The 15,632-nt window shown below is 31.4% G+C and overlaps 3 protein-coding genes across 6 annotated transcripts in view; all 3 read left to right on the top strand.

Annotated features, from left to right (window-relative positions):
- The window catches only part of LOC127708907 (uncharacterized), a 46,394-nt gene extending 31,309 nt beyond the window's left edge, over nt 1–15,085 (top strand). The window contains exon 11 of one of the 2 annotated variants that reach the window (XM_052214066.1): nt 14,352–15,085. In XM_052214066.1, coding sequence (XP_052070026.1) covers nt 14,352–14,809 — 458 coding nt within the window. In that variant the 3' untranslated portion in view covers nt 14,810–15,085. The remainder of the gene's footprint in view (nt 1–14,351) is intronic. The other variant, XM_052214065.1, reaches the window with a different exon arrangement.
- The window catches only part of LOC127708906 (uncharacterized), an 82,081-nt gene that overhangs the window by 46,798 nt on the left and 19,651 nt on the right, over nt 1–15,632 (top strand). The gene's annotated exons all lie outside the window — the stretch shown is intronic.
- LOC127708911 (uncharacterized) lies at nt 892–12,842 on the top strand. 2 transcript variants are annotated; one of them, XM_052214076.1, is made up of 10 exons: nt 892–1,584; nt 2,197–2,325; nt 2,999–3,111; nt 6,124–6,271; nt 7,501–7,641; nt 8,122–8,328; nt 8,692–8,775; nt 10,045–10,272; nt 11,413–11,458; nt 12,573–12,842. In XM_052214076.1, exons 1-9 carry the CDS (start codon nt 1,527–1,529, stop codon nt 11,448–11,450), a joined length of 1,146 nt encoding a protein of 381 aa, XP_052070036.1. In that variant the 5' UTR covers nt 892–1,526; the 3' UTR covers nt 11,451–11,458; nt 12,573–12,842. The 2 variants fall into 2 exon arrangements, with proteins under 2 accessions (XP_052070036.1, XP_052070037.1); XM_052214077.1 differs by lacking the exon at nt 12,573–12,842 and having other exon boundaries at nt 11,413–11,731.

Below are 15,632 nucleotides of genomic sequence, written 5' to 3'. Positions count from 1 at the left end.
TCTTCGATTTCTAATTTTATTTTGCCTTATCGACATATTAAATGGTATATACTTTGTACCAGTATATTCAGAAGAGGTTGATTTAAACTTCACTATTTCAAAAAAAAAAACAACATATCATTTGAATTGACGAGTCAAAGAGAGACAAAAGATTTTAAAGAGACATTCAAACTCATAAGTCAAAATTAAACTTACAAAGCAATGTCAAAAAAGGGAAAAGACCAAAAGACAAACAACAGTATACAATATACAACATAGATTACTAAAGACTGGGCAACACGAACCCAACCAAAACCGGGGTGAACTCATGTGCTCCGGAAGATTTTAACAAATCATCGATTTAATTATTTTAGATTAAGAACAATTTTAATGAAAATACTGATTGAGTTCACACTGAGATTTACAGAGGAGAATATCAACCCACTCAGCTATCATTGGTTTAGTTTTTGGATTCGATTCCGGTTTCTATTTTGGTTTCGGCTTATGGTGGATATGTCTATTTATATGGCTATCATGATCACTGAAAGGATACAAAAATCAAAATGCAAATCCAGTGCAGTCAAACTAGTACCGTTACACGTAATTAGTGTAGAATAAATATAATATCATTCGTGTATCTGAATGTCTCATAAATCTGTTCCAGCACGTGACAGGTGCGGTGCGCCCGACTCTAATCCTAATTGACTAGGATTGTCAGTTTTCCTACCGCAGTTCGGTGGTTCCTTCCGTGCAATCTGGCTTTCTCCACCAATAAAAACTGATCACCGTGAAATAGAACAATTATGCTGAAAGTGGCGTTAAACACCAATCAATCAATCAATCAATCAATCAATCATGTAATTTTTTGGATGTCGATATATTCTAACCTATATTTTGTCTTTCTTATTTCAGGTGTTTAAAACATATTTTGTATGTTGTTTATTATTTGACATTCAAATACATTTGATAGATATGATTTGGTTTTCGTACAATACTATCATATACAAGTAGTATTGGTTTCGATAACACAAACTGCACTGAATTTATTCAAACCACATGATCAAACATTGTTATTCAATATTTCGAGTTCTTAATAAATAAAAATGCCTTAAGCAGAAAAAAAAATATTTGTGTTAGGTAAAAGTCGGAGATATTTGTTTTGAAGGTTCTAATGAAAAACATTGAACTCATATGTAAGTGCAGAGTATTTGTTATATAAGGGTATGCATAATTAGCAATTTTATTCAATTTCAACTAGCTTTTCAAGTCAAATCCGAAATATTTGTTTTCGCATTCAACATTTCATTAGAAATATTTTTATATTTCCTATTGTAACCCTAAAAAGTAATATAATACAAAAGTTCTCCGTCAGAAAAAAAACGCTGGTAAATATTTACAAATCTCGAATACAATTGAACGTTAATGTGTTTCCTAAATGAGCTTTAAATAAAATATATTCATCCACTATTGTTTTGTTAAGTATTTTATTAAATGTGTCCGTATTGCATGTATTGTTTGTATCAACGGGAAATCTTTTATAATTCAAAATGGCTGTTGATATGTTGTCAAAAACGTCGTTTGTTTTGATGCTGTTTCTAGAGGCAGGTTTGTATTCTTTGTTTGATTTAGAATTACACGTAAAACATATAAAAAATCGAACAAAGATTTTGAAAAGGGTATGATAGAGATTTCTAATACAATGACATTGCTCCACATAACCGACCTAACTGAGCGTATCGCGGCCTATTTCGTTGAAAAATGAGAGAGGAGAATACAAACTGCATGATTTGTTTGTTCGTTGAATACACACATTTTGTTGAAATCGAACTTATCTACAAGTTAACCAAATCTGCGTTTTTAAATCTATACGTAGCTTGTTATTAAAACAAGAGGATTTTATTGACAACCCTTTAAGGAAATAATTAATCCAGCTACGTGTAATCAACTGCATCCATCATTACTTGGTCATTTTACTTGACCAATATATTTAGCTCTTCTCAAAGAGGGAACTATTCCATATGAGGTGCATTAGAAGTATACCAACGTTCAAATCTGATAAAACTATCAAGAAAATACAAATTCAAGGTAAAAAAAGGATCACAACTTCAGTACTCTAATCTCATCTTTATATGTATGATTATGGATTACATTATTTGCATTTCACTCTAGAAAGTCAGACGTAATGCAATTACTGGACAAATTATTTTGAAATTTCAGGAAACAAGAATGCTTTGGGGAAAAGTACAACAATACCGTGTCATATTAATTACCATGATGAAGGACCGACTTATCAGGACGGGGAAGGATATGACGTGTTTATTTCTACACGTTGGATGGGATATGAAGGTTATTTATAATTTTTTAATTGCATTTATTAAGTTTTTGAAGATGGATGTGTCTTAGGTACTTCAATTTTTGGCAAATATTGTATCCCATCTCCCCTACACACAAACACACACACACACACACACTCTATGCTACATTGCTTTCATTTTGTCCATATATATCATCTCTATAGTGTTGCCACAATAAACTTGTCAGTTTGGTTGGCATCATAATAGTAAAAACAGGGAAAAGATCCGTATAACACTGTCTTATGATATTGGACTGAATTGTAGTATGTGAGTCTACTATGATGAATTACAGATAGAGTTTACGTGTGGTTCCGCTCCGCCTTTTTTTGCCGAAATTACGGGCTTTGGACTCCTAAAAATGGCTTCAAGCCTTTTTTGCTGGCGGGACCATTCGTGCCGTTCCAAAACATCTAGTTTCTACCAAACAATTTATCAAACCATTGTTTCAAAATTAAAAAAAAAATAACATAAATATAAATGCATGGATAATTTTTTGGATGAACAGATAAAGAAGAAAAGGTGACTTGTAAAAAATTTTTTATTACAGAAAAGTAGCAGTTAACGATTCCAGGTTGTGTTTTTTTTTTCAGTACAGCAATACTGCGAAACATTTAGAAAATACACACTATATCATTTCATGTAACTGTTATTTTATTCTTCTTTAGGTTGTTATTCTAATTCCTCATTTGCACACACTGATATAACAGAACAACTGAATCCTAATTCACCAGGTCGTTGTTCAATGAAATGTGAATCGTCTTCATATTTCGGTGTGAAGGTAGGTTATAATTTGTCAATTGTGTCAATATTGACAAAATTTGTTTTGCGTACATCAATATCTTTTTGTAATACATACATGGCTTTCTCTCTGTTTTATAGTTCACTGACTATACATATCAAATGTAATTTATTCCTCTAGCAGCATTAGGCTGGGAAAGTAGTTTTGGATCATTCTTTTTTCGACAAATTGTTTTATTTGTTTTATTTTCAATGTTGGAATCCGTACCCAAGCTTCTTTATATGTAAAATTATCCAGAATATATCAATTGTAAGTGTTGTTTTTAATTTGCTTAACAGTATAAAATATATTAAAAAGATATATTTCATTAAGTGTATTTGCAATTATTAGTCACATTCTGGGCGATTTTATTTTTGGAACTTATGGCTATCAATTAAATGAACTAGGCATTCTTGTTTTCTTACTAACGGACTTTTACCGTAAGCAGCTATTCAGGTGTGACAATTCATCAGAACTCGATTATCCTTCTGGAGAACTTAATTGTGTCTGTACTCTTTTTGAATGTATGTTTGTCACTTGTTATCTCCTAATTTCTTAATTAAGTGTCGAGGTTTCATAATAGAAATGTCTGCCAATAATCAATGATATCTTGTTCATTTTATGTCACCTTTAACAATAGCGGGATTATATAGTAAGCAATTTTTCGTCCGTCGTCACGTATTATCTGCAACTTGACATAATTCTTTAAAATGTGAAAAAAAATGACGAGTAACCCCGTTCTCCCTACCCCCTGCCACCTGCCCCCATTTTCCAACATTTTATTTTTCTACATGGTTCAGATTTGCGCTCTACAAATGATGCCTTTGATTTTTTTAAGTTATCACGTTTAGCACCTCTGAGTTCACATAAATTATCATTGACATGTTCATAATTATAAATTAACTGTTTACAAAACTTTAAATTTTTCGAATTACTATTGATTTTTGACCCCGGAAAAAATAGATTACCATAGCTGTATTTTGCAAATCTTCCGGAACTTGGGGTCATCAATGCTCTTCGTACTATATTTGGTCTTTTTTTTCCGATTCTAGCGTCACTGATGGGTCGTTTGAAGACGAAACGATAGTAAAAAATATTAATCCTGGTATATATGATTAGTTTATTTGCTTGTTTAGTTAAATGAAGTTGAGAATTGACAGCCCTGTTTATCGTTATTAGTAAAAGTGTAGGGTTGTATCACAACAGGAAAGTAAATGTGTGTGCTCATGTAAAGAACGAAATACAGTAAGACTTTTGATTATTGTTCATGTATTGTTCAAATGATTCTTTTTGTTGCCGTTTAAAACAAAAAAAATTGGTGTATGTTTTGCATCGCTGGAAAGCAATTCATAAAGAAGAAGGTAATAGTAGGAATAAAATCCGAAACCAATGGTAATGACGGAAAGGAAATCCGGAAATTATTTGTTTTCGGAATTATTCTACACTAAAATGTATTATGAAATTTAAGGTAGCATCCTTATGACAAAATCAAACAACACAATTCAAAATCAAACAATATCTTTAAAGCCTCAAAGGGTATTGAATGATTTCTAAAATTGTTTGCCCCAATGTTCCTTCATACATCTTTAATAATCTATTAACCTCAGTTCTGTACGTCATTTAGATAATTTGGTCATACAACGAAAGAGCTTCAAAATGATAAGAATTGATAGGTGTTTAATTAGAGAGCAAATAAAAAAGTGTAGAATTTTCGTTTTCAATGGTATCACAAGCCCAATATTCAGCATTTCTATGTTGACATGCAATATTGTTGATCATTTTTGTCTTTAAATTCACTGTTTAGAACACTTTGAATTGTTCGACATACTAAGGATTTTCTAACCAAGGTACAGATTACGGAATACATTTTAGCAAAACATTTTGAAAGTATACTCCTTAATGCTCTTCATTGTTATACTTGCTTTGGTCTTAAAGCTATTTTTATGCAAGCGTCACTGATAAGTTTTGTTTAGACGAAACGCGAATCTATTGTATAAAATTATAAGCCTTGTGTCTTTAGTGAATTTTTGCAAATGCTCTCAGAAATATTAGGTAACTAATTACTAATTTGTAATCACAAACTAGGAAGTTCTCTGTTTTGTTGATAATAACCATGCTTGTGATAGATCTTACTCTTCTAAGAAAAATAAATTAGTTTCTAGGTTGACCTTTTAAACAGAAAGTGAATTTCCAATCTAAGGTGCGTTTGTTGTATTTATTTAAAATTTATTCAACATGTACATGTGATAGGTAATGCTTTTGACAAATTACGATCCACATTTCCCATTTACCTTAAGTTTTTAAATGTCTGGTGTTATATTGACAAATGCCAAAATCCTTCCAATTTACTAATTATGGTTCCCTAGCTTTGACCTTTTACCGAATCGGTTAACATTCTACGCTGATTCGTCAAATGAAATTGATTTCGCTAAATTTAATGCATTACTGCGGGAATCTAGGAGGATTAACTGCTTTTCAGGTTCATCTTACCTTTTACTGCAGTTGTCGAAGATATAGCTCCATACGAAGATATTGTTTGGTCTCACAGTATACATCACGTTCAAATAATATATGTCTGCCCACCTCTTCATTCTGTAGATCATTTTGATGTGTCGCGCACCTTCTTTTTTTTTTATTGGACTTCAAAATAGGCCGGAAAATATGAATTATGATAAAAAATACAATATGTTCTCCCATGTACCAGATGTTGCAAAGTTGAAAATGATAAGTTTAATTTTGAAGCTACGCCAATTTTTAGTTACTTTAATGTTGGTTTGTTTTTTCAAACATGTATTCATTTGCATTTATTGGGTTGCTACCTTACCTAAATCTTTTAATACTTTACTATATTATAAATTAATATTTTATTATCCAAACAACGGAATGATCATATTAGTTAAGCAATTATGCTTACATCATGTCACTTACAGACACGTAAAAATTTTGCCATTCGCTTTTAAGTGCTCAATATTTTGAAACATGCATATGAATATACATCCTTTATTTTAATAGACGAACACATGCGTGTGTTTAGAAGATCAAAATTGGTCAAATATTAACCATAGTAAAAACTGTATTTCTCCATGTACTGATCAGTGGACTAATGCTACATGTGGATCAGAAGACGACTGGTACTTTGATGTGTATAAGCAGATGAAAGGTAAAGTAAATCTAGATTAATTATACGAATATCGACAGTCATTACAAAAAAATGACATCACTGTAAATTGAAACAAACACACATAATACATAGATGTTTAAGAAGTTTGCTAATAAAAGCTGCTGGTCTTATTAGTAGCTAACAATACAAGGAGGCACATTAGAATCATTGCTGTAGCACACAGGGGCATTGTTAACAACTATAACAACTAATAATGTAATTGAATATCTGAAGTTGGAAAAAAGTAAACCGAGAGAAAATTAGTTAGAAATTGAAAAAATCTATGAAAAAGAAAGAAAAAAAAAGAAAATGACATCACATATTTGTTATTAACATGTTTAAATTTAAATCAAAATGATTGACCAGTCCAAAATTATTTGTCTTTTTTCGACAAAATGTCGTACCATTATTTAGATGTTTTTGTTTCTCAACTGGTGCATGATGTTGACAAGTTGCACATTTACATGTATCTAGGCTTGTTGTTATACTGTGGATTCATTATTATTCCTTGGGAACCAATTTTCGTAGCTTTCGTTGGTTTAGATGAGCGACGAATATAATTAAGTATCAACGAAAATATAATTTATATTATAAAACACATATCTTGTCAATCTCAGAATATACCAAGGTTGAATCAATCTTAAATTGTCTAATGACAAAACCAGATTTCACACAATTAACGTCAAGTTCCAGGGTTTGAATTGCATTGTGTATTTTGAAAACTTGCTGTTGCCTAATGAGCGAAATGAAAATCATAATTCGAAGAATGACTATCAATTATAAAGCCTAAAATTATAAAATATCTGTCTACCCAGTATGAACAGAAATGACTTGCGTTCGTCTCTTGTTCTGATATGTGAACAATCCATACTATATCTTACACATATTGTATCAAATATGAACAGTTCTGGTCAAGGTTTGCTAATGTAATTTTAGTGCGGCTCCAGAGTTGGTGGAGCAGGAACCGGACTCATTTGAGTTCATTTTTTTCATGTTTGACCTGAGTGAGTTTTTAATATCGGTGCAAAATAGTTTAAAAAATGCCTTTTTGTTATTCAGCAACAAATATGGTATTTCTAATAAATTGGCTAAACAGAGTACATTAATTAAAAGATGATTACAGAAAACAGTAATGATACATCAAAATAAAATGCAATACAAATTCTAAGTATCGGAAGCTTTAATCAAGTGTGATTAAACTGATGCTTTTTCTTGATTTATTTTCAAAGTATTTCAACCAGACCCAAAAGATCAAGAAATATTTGATAGAAACTGCATGGTAGCTAAAATGATAGATGAAATCAAAGTAATGTATAAAGCAGTATCTTGTTCCGAACAGCACACTGCAATTTGCATCTCAGATGGAGGAGGTAATTTCATTTCACTATTTATTCTAATATACATATACAAATAAGGAGATATAGCACGATTGCTAATGAAACAAATATCCTCCATGTACCAATTCCTGAATTTATGTAACTTAAGGTCACCATACGACCTTCACATTCACTATTAGCTTTGCACCATTTAATCAATGCTCAAAACCGTGTAGCAAGCCTTTTCACGACTGGGGGTCAGAACAAGACGGGAATGTCCATATTGATTATCCAAAACATTTAAAATAAACTAAATTCATACAGAAACGAAAAGATTGCTCTCTATAGCTCTATAGACAGTCACATGAATACATTGAGATATAGTTAGACTATTTTGGTATGTGGTTTATTTTTCGGGATACTATTTTGAATAAAGACAAGGTACAGGATACCTTATAACTATTTTAAAATAATAAGCAATCAAGAATATTCTGAAATGTAATACTAGGGTACGATTTTAAATTATCATTCTAGATACAAAAAAAGTTGGTGACATATCTAAGAGTGACATGAAATCAAGTATGGAATGCTCACTTCCTGGAGATCAATGGTTGAAAACCAATGATGAACTACAAACCAATACATTTGTTTGGACGTCCTTTATTAGGTCTAATGTACACATTTGGACAAATACAAATAAGAAATATGTGTTATCACACAACAACGTTGACTGTCAACTAGGTAAGTTGTCCCTTAAATCATTGAACGCTCGTTTGATTCAACACACACTTTAGAAATTAGTTTTATTTTCCATAATCAATCGCTTACAAGTCTTTCTTATAACTAAACTATATACAAAAAAAAAGAAATGTGGTATACTTGCCAATGTAAGACCTCTCCACCGGAGACCAGATGGCGTAGACGTTAGCAACTATTCATATGTAATACCAGATTAGATTATCTGTAGTTATAAAAATCAATAACACGCTTATATCATCAATTCTTTACACTGTGTTGTATCAGTATCATATTTACATCTTATATGCATAAATGAGCTTCCGTGTCCGTCAATCAATATAAAGAGTTCAAATACATTTTTTACAGAAGCAGTAAACAAGAATACTCTTCGTTTCTTCAACTTTAATCTGCTGTGTATTGACTTGATATGTACTGTACTTAATGAAACAGGTATTGACATAAAACTGTTTAGCATGTATTATATCATTTTATTTGAAGTACTACGTTTTTCTGATTAGTTCTATAATGATACATCTATTAATTACTTCACGTTCTTAAATCTTTGTTTAACCTACGGTTTAAACATTGTTCTGTGAACTCGATTCCCCCTAAAGTTAAAGTTGTGTATTTTAAACTGGTGGCAGATCCACTTTTCTCTTGAAAGTGTCTTGCCGAAAAGACAGAATTTGTATGGTAGATCGTCTATGTAAAGTTCATCACACACATTAAATTGAACTAATTCTCTTCGTCTTTTGTATCTAATATCTTATATACTTTGCCATTATTTTCAATTTGGTAAGTTGAATCAGGATTAGTCTGTACGTTTACGGTTAAAAGAAGTTAGCTGTCGAAGAAAAGGAGAATACATTGATCACTTGTGCTCATCTAACCCCTCAAGCACAAATTTAAGCACACTGACAAAATGCGTGCCAAGAAAAAAAATCAAAATAACACACACAATAGTATAAACTCACATTTAAAACACACTTTTGATAAAATGATCTGTTAAAGGTTTACACTTCAATGAACCCAACCACATGTTGTGTCGTTATGAAGTTAGAAATATGCTCTATGGTTGTCTTTTTTTTCTTTGGCACGCATCGAACAATTATTGCATATATGAATGAGATGAGACAAGGGAAGTTGATTGAACTAAAATCAATCTTATGAGACCTATATCTATAAGAAATGATTGCACTGTAATCTCATCTATTACAAACTGTTTCTGGATTTTTTTTTCTTTTTTTTTTTTCATTTTCTTAATCAACGGTTTCCATTCTTTAAAATTCTATTCTCCATAAAACAATCCAGACGCATAATTTAACCCAACATTGTAGTTTCAAAGATCCTTCCACTCTTAAGCAAGCACAATCATAGCTTATCTTGATCATGTTGATTGTCTTATAATTTTGATGTATTATAAATTCTCATTTTGAGAAAGATCATGCATGAAAGAGTTTTGTTTAACTTCTGAAATTAAAAGCAATTTTTCAATGAACACTCTCAAAGTACAGCCACAACAACATATTACTTCTATTGCAAAAAAATCATTGATACATACATGTAAGATATTTATAGAGAACTGTCAGAATACACGTGCATTGGATCATACATGAATTTGTTTTTCCTTTGTTGCTATTTACTCGTAGCAATATCGGTAAAATCGATAATCAAATAACTCAAGCATATTGAAATTCGTATACAATGCTTCACTTTCAGACACCAGCAATAGTGTAACAAATAAAGACGATGATAATGCAAACACAACCATACCGAGTGATTCAGAGTTTACGTCCATTAAATTGCTACATTTAACAGAAAGCAACATAACTACAATGACAACAAATTATGAAAGGCCGGATATATCAACTAATGTAGATTGGACGTCTAAATATAAAACTAATGCAACTGATGCCACATTTCTTTCAGTCTTTGCTCTGCAGATAGGTACTAAATATACAAGTGTATATATCACTTTTATTTCATTTGAAAGCAATTGGTGTCAAAATTATTGAAGATGGTACTAAACACCTTGACTAAAATTAATTTGGCTCGTTTAATCGTCAAAAATTTGACAAAATATTTACTTTGACCCTTTGACAAAAATATATAAATTTCAAAAAACTTGAACCACACACTTTATCGGGAAAATTTCATTGGATATATAGCAGTTTGACAAACACTAATTTTGATCATTGAGAAGCTTAATATTTCCTTACAATAGAACGTGATTAAAACGTTCAGCTTATTTTTACAGAGTTATCTCCCTGCAGGGTTATGTACCACCTTAATGACATGTCGTGTTAAAACATTATGTATTTCCATACATTGTAATTCTTATCTTTATTCAAAACAGCAGAACAAATTTGAAGCATGTTTGCCTTTAAATAAAACTGCATTCATTGTGCTGATCACACTATATAACGTTCAATGAATGTTCAACTTCCTCTAATATCAAATGTCTTCAGTGTTTTGAAAAAAAAGATAATGAGTTGAACGGAAAAACACTTAGTTTTAAGAGAGTTACGATTTGTTATAAATAAACGGTAAAATTGATAAGTTTTTTTTACTACAGTGGTAATTTGGTAGAAGTTATAGAGAAAGTCCAATTAACTGTCCATTCCTGGAAAATAATGGAGCGGAGGCCCGTAGGGCCGACGCCCATTATTTCCCAGGAATTGACAATTATTTTGACTTTCGCTAACTTAAAATACACCTTAAAAATTAAAAAAAAATCTTCAGATGTTAACATTTTCAAGAACTTTATTTCATTCTGTAATGGTTTCTTTTCATTTTCCCCGTGTTATACCCAATAATCCTTAGGCTAAATTTAAGATCAAGCTGACGATCTAATCACTTAACGAAGTATTTATGAACAGTAGAATAATTACTTTAAAAAAATCTTGAATAAAGTTCATCCAGATTTATGTTTTAAGTCATTGGTTACGCACTTCTTTCTTGTAGTGTGATTGAAAGGATATTTATTTGTGTCTTTAAGTGGTATTTCGGGAGAGAAAAAAAAATAGTATTTATGCATGTAAGTGAATGGATTATATGTATTTTTCGTTTCATAAATCTTGGATGTAGAATCGTCTATGAAAAAGGAAATGGTACAACTAGAATAAATTTCCAGGTATGTAACACTCTAGTCTAGGTTATTTAACTTACTAATGAGGGTGTGCTCGAGTATAAATCATATTTGAAACATGATATGATTCTATATTTCAAGCAATTCTGTTAGATTAAATAAAATTAAACAAGAAAACAGTGTTTCGTGCATCACACCACTTTTTTGTCTTTCCCTTTGCTCATAACAACGAACAAAATGTTATGCTTTTTTAGATGAGTCTAAAATAGCAATACAGGCACACTGAAAATATTTTTCATTCTTCCCTAAATTCCCTAATTTAAAGAAAAAACCCGCGTGATTAAAAACAATTCTAGATACTGTTTTGTATGTCTTTAACTTTAGTGGAAAACTTCTTTTTGATTTCATTTACACATTTCAACATGTTCAAGAACAACGCCGTCATTTGCGCTGCCGATATAACTGGTTTATTAGCCACCGGACAACAACAGTGAAGGAATTCGATTGTGTTACGCGTTTCTATTCAAAATTGAATATAAAAAACCCGCCCAATATTTACCACAAGCCTTATTCAAATGTTATGCATACCCCTCAAGTTCTATTCATTAGTCTTTATTCACATTATAACAACGAACAATCAAATAATATACCGAACACGCCATTTTAATATAAAAATAAGGAGATGAGGTATTATTCCCAATGAGACAACTATCCACCAAAATTCAAATAAAGTGGATGTAAACAATTATAGGCAACCGTAGGGCCATCAACAGTGAGAAAAACCCATACCGTATAGTCGGCTATAAAAGGGAGCGACATGAAAAATATGAAACAATTCAATCGAGAAAACTTGTTGACCAATTCAGTTTCTTGTACTTTTTATTCTATTAAACAACAATATTATTGTAGAAACTATCCGAGTATTTTTCTGTTTTTAATGTACATATTAAAATGAAACAAAGGAAATGTTGCTGTACAAAATCAAAATACAGCACTTCAAATTTCAAGGAATTGATATCGTGAACGGTAAAATTAAATCAAAATTAAAGCAAATCTTTAAGTGAAATATACTTTTCTCTAATTTTCCTTATTAAATGATGTTCATGTGTTCAATATCATAAAAGAATTCAACTGAGTTAAAACATTTGATATTTTGTAGATGCACAGAAGAGGAATGGCACTCAATGGAAAATATTCGTTTTTACCCGATCGGATACTATTCGTCACAGAAATTCAGTCAAGATTTACATAGGGAAACAAATCGTGTATAATATTGTGGAATTTTAGTGAATACGATACTATATATTATACGATGGAATTACTACTCGCAAATAAAAGCTGTTTATCAATAATGAGATATTTGGTGTTCATTGTATTACTACGATCCAATTTTTAAAAAAAACGAATATCAGCTACATTGTATTTTAGTTAGTTTTCATCTTCATTCAATATCGCGTTTCGTCCTTTAGAATTATTCCCATAGGTAAAATATCCAAAGGGCAACACGTCCGGATGAGTGAAGATGAACAATAGAAAATAACTGTCCATTCCTGAAAAATAATGTAGAGTTTGAACAAAAGATTTATGTCACAGGTGTATTTTAACTACAATTAGTATTTTTTTTGGATCGAAACCAGTTTCAAGTGGAGTTTGTTAATGAGACAACTAACCATACAGACCAAACGATTGATCGATTGCTGGTTGCTTATATCCAGTGATAAATAAGTTATGCCTGTTCAGGACGCGAACCAAAATAAAATATATGAATAATTACAGCACACTATGATTATCTCTTACAGGCGTTGCTGTGAGTGTGTCAGGTTTGGTAATTTTAATTGCAACTGTAACTTGCTGTGTTTACAAACCAAAGAGGTATGCATAAAAACTAATGCATGTTGCTCTGAAAGCTGGCTTATCAAAATATCCCGAATTAAAGACGTTCATTGACGTAAGAATTTTCAATTAATGTGAAAAAAATGCGTTTTAAATACATTACCAAATGAAATTTAGAGGTCAGCAACCGTATTCGATGTAAATTTATTCGGACATATAAAGTCTTATTTTCCTTTGCAAATTTATCAATGAAGGTACTTTGCACGATGCTTTATTTTTGGTTTGTTCTTAACATTGTAATAGCTCGTTTCCTCTAGCGCAGTAATAATTATATCTAAATTTTAACATCTATGACGCAACTGTTCTTAAAAGTATATAGGGCTTGGTGTCGAACAAATGTATCATCAGGTTTTGCACTTTCTTTACTTTGTTATTTGTGTGTTAGAGTTTGTTAATGAGACAACTAACCATACAGACCATACGATTGATCGATTGTTGGTTGCTTATATCCAGTGGCAAATAAGTTATGCCTGTTCAGGACGCGGACCAAAGGAAAATATATAAATAATTACAGCATACTATACGAATCTCACAATAAGCAAATCTTATACTTAAAGTAAGCTATTTCTTTATGCTTCTATAACCAAATGGCATAAATAATAAAACGACAATTAAAAATTAACATAGATAAGTCTTCAATTTATTTCATATAGGGGAACATATACATTTCCTATTTCAAAGTGTGAAGACAATATTGTCATGGCAATGGAAGGACCTCCACGGCCGACCAGATCTACCGCTGTACTGGCTGACATCTATTCCGATCCTATAGATAAAGCATTAACTTCTAATGAAACAGAAGGACCGCGTTTCTGTGCGACCAATACTTGTCAAAATACAAATTCCCAAAAGGCAGAAAACAGTTGTGAATATCAGCATCTCGACTTCACGTTGCGGTCTGAAACAGCAGCTCGTTTTGCAGACAACAGTGAATACGACCATGTCAGAGCTAATGTGGTCACTGTTTTTGATCAGCCGTGGGACACGGAAACGTCAAAAGTCAACAAATTTTTTTCTCAGATTACCAAAAGCGTTGTACAAAAAGGTCAAAACATGCGCAAATACTTAATCAAAAGGCGCGCATCAGGATCTGACAGTGTAGAATTAAAATGCCGAGCGAGTAATTATTGTGATGCTTGGAAAACACAATTGAACAATCAACAGTTTGTATTCGATTCTGAGGAGGAAAATCAAAGTAATATAAGTATAAACGTAGAGAATTCTTCCGTCGATTCCAACAAAGATGAGTCCGAATTTAGAAAGACTGACAGTGCATTTCCGGTTTTACCATTTTCAGAGAGAATAAACGTTAAAAGTACACACATTTATGACGAGCCAGACGACAGAAGATTGTCTTTAAGAGAAAGACTCTTGCATATGCTTTCAATAAAAACACATAAAATGTCATTTGGTATTGAACTCGATTTAAGAGGATCTAGAAGCAATTCTAAAATTTGTTCTTTAGCAACACCTATTGATGAAATAGATGAGAGTGACGCTTAAATTGTATAATTTAAAATTTTGAAAAAAGCAAAAACTGGGAGTCAATGTAAATTAATTTTTTTGGTAAGCCTTTTGTTTTTCTTTTTTTTAGATAAAAAAAATTTTAAATGATTAATTATGTTTTTTTATACTGAGCGCCAAGCTGCTTTTTCGTTTATGAATTCTGATATATTGTGCAACTGGAAATTAATCTTATTTTCTGGTGTTGTTCCATTAATAAAAATGATGTTTGGTTATTGAGTTTGTATTTATAGTTAATAAAGCATGACTTGTTAATCTTTCAATACTTTCTGCATTGAACATGTTGCATTTATGTGCAGGTTTGATGCTGCCATTCCGCAAGTTTGCATCTCCCAGTATTGTCTATAACATTACTGTATAAGTCATATCTTGAATACCACAACCGATACTAGTGTGTATGACATCATGAGTTCATTACATCAAATATTTTGGCTTCCTGTTTTGATCTATTCATATAAGTACATAAAGCCTTTATATAGTAAAGTGTGTCTTATATTGTTAAGTGTTTCCTTTACGATTTGTTTTGGAGCTGTGCAGATATGTCAATCATACAACATTCTTTAATTTTTGTGTGTACCATCTTAAATGTATCTAAAAAAGATAAGAAAGGAAAAGGTGGAGATCATCAACAAAGTATACAAAATGTAATCTAACCACATGTTTATGTACGGGCTACATGTTGATAATTTATTTTGTCTGTGGTTGTCTTTACTAATATCTAGATTGATGGATCTTTAGGAGAAATAACTTGATTGAGTACTCGAGAAATCTTAATTTCAGCTGGAAATATGCAACTCATTTA

The sequence above is a fragment of the Mytilus californianus genome, unplaced genomic scaffold, assembly GCF_021869535.1.
Source record: "Mytilus californianus isolate M0D057914Y unplaced genomic scaffold, xbMytCali1.0.p SCAF_7, whole genome shotgun sequence".
NCBI lineage: Eukaryota > Metazoa > Mollusca > Bivalvia > Mytilida > Mytilidae > Mytilus > Mytilus californianus.
The sequence above is the reverse complement of the archived record's forward strand: the minus strand, read 5'-3'. Positions and strand labels throughout refer to the sequence as shown.

Excerpts from the sequence above, each read along its gene's own strand:
- LOC127708911 (XM_052214076.1), top strand. The coding sequence starts at position 1,527 with ATGGCTGTTGATATGTTGTCAAAAACGTCGTTTGTTTTGATGCTGTTT. Across the intron at positions 3,112-6,123 it reads CTTCATATTTCGGTGTGAAG|ACGAACACATGCGTGTGTTT; the intron begins GTAGGTTATAAT and ends TTATTTTAATAG. Across the intron at positions 8,776-10,044 it reads TACTGTACTTAATGAAACAG|ACACCAGCAATAGTGTAACA; the intron begins GTATTGACATAA and ends CTTCACTTTCAG.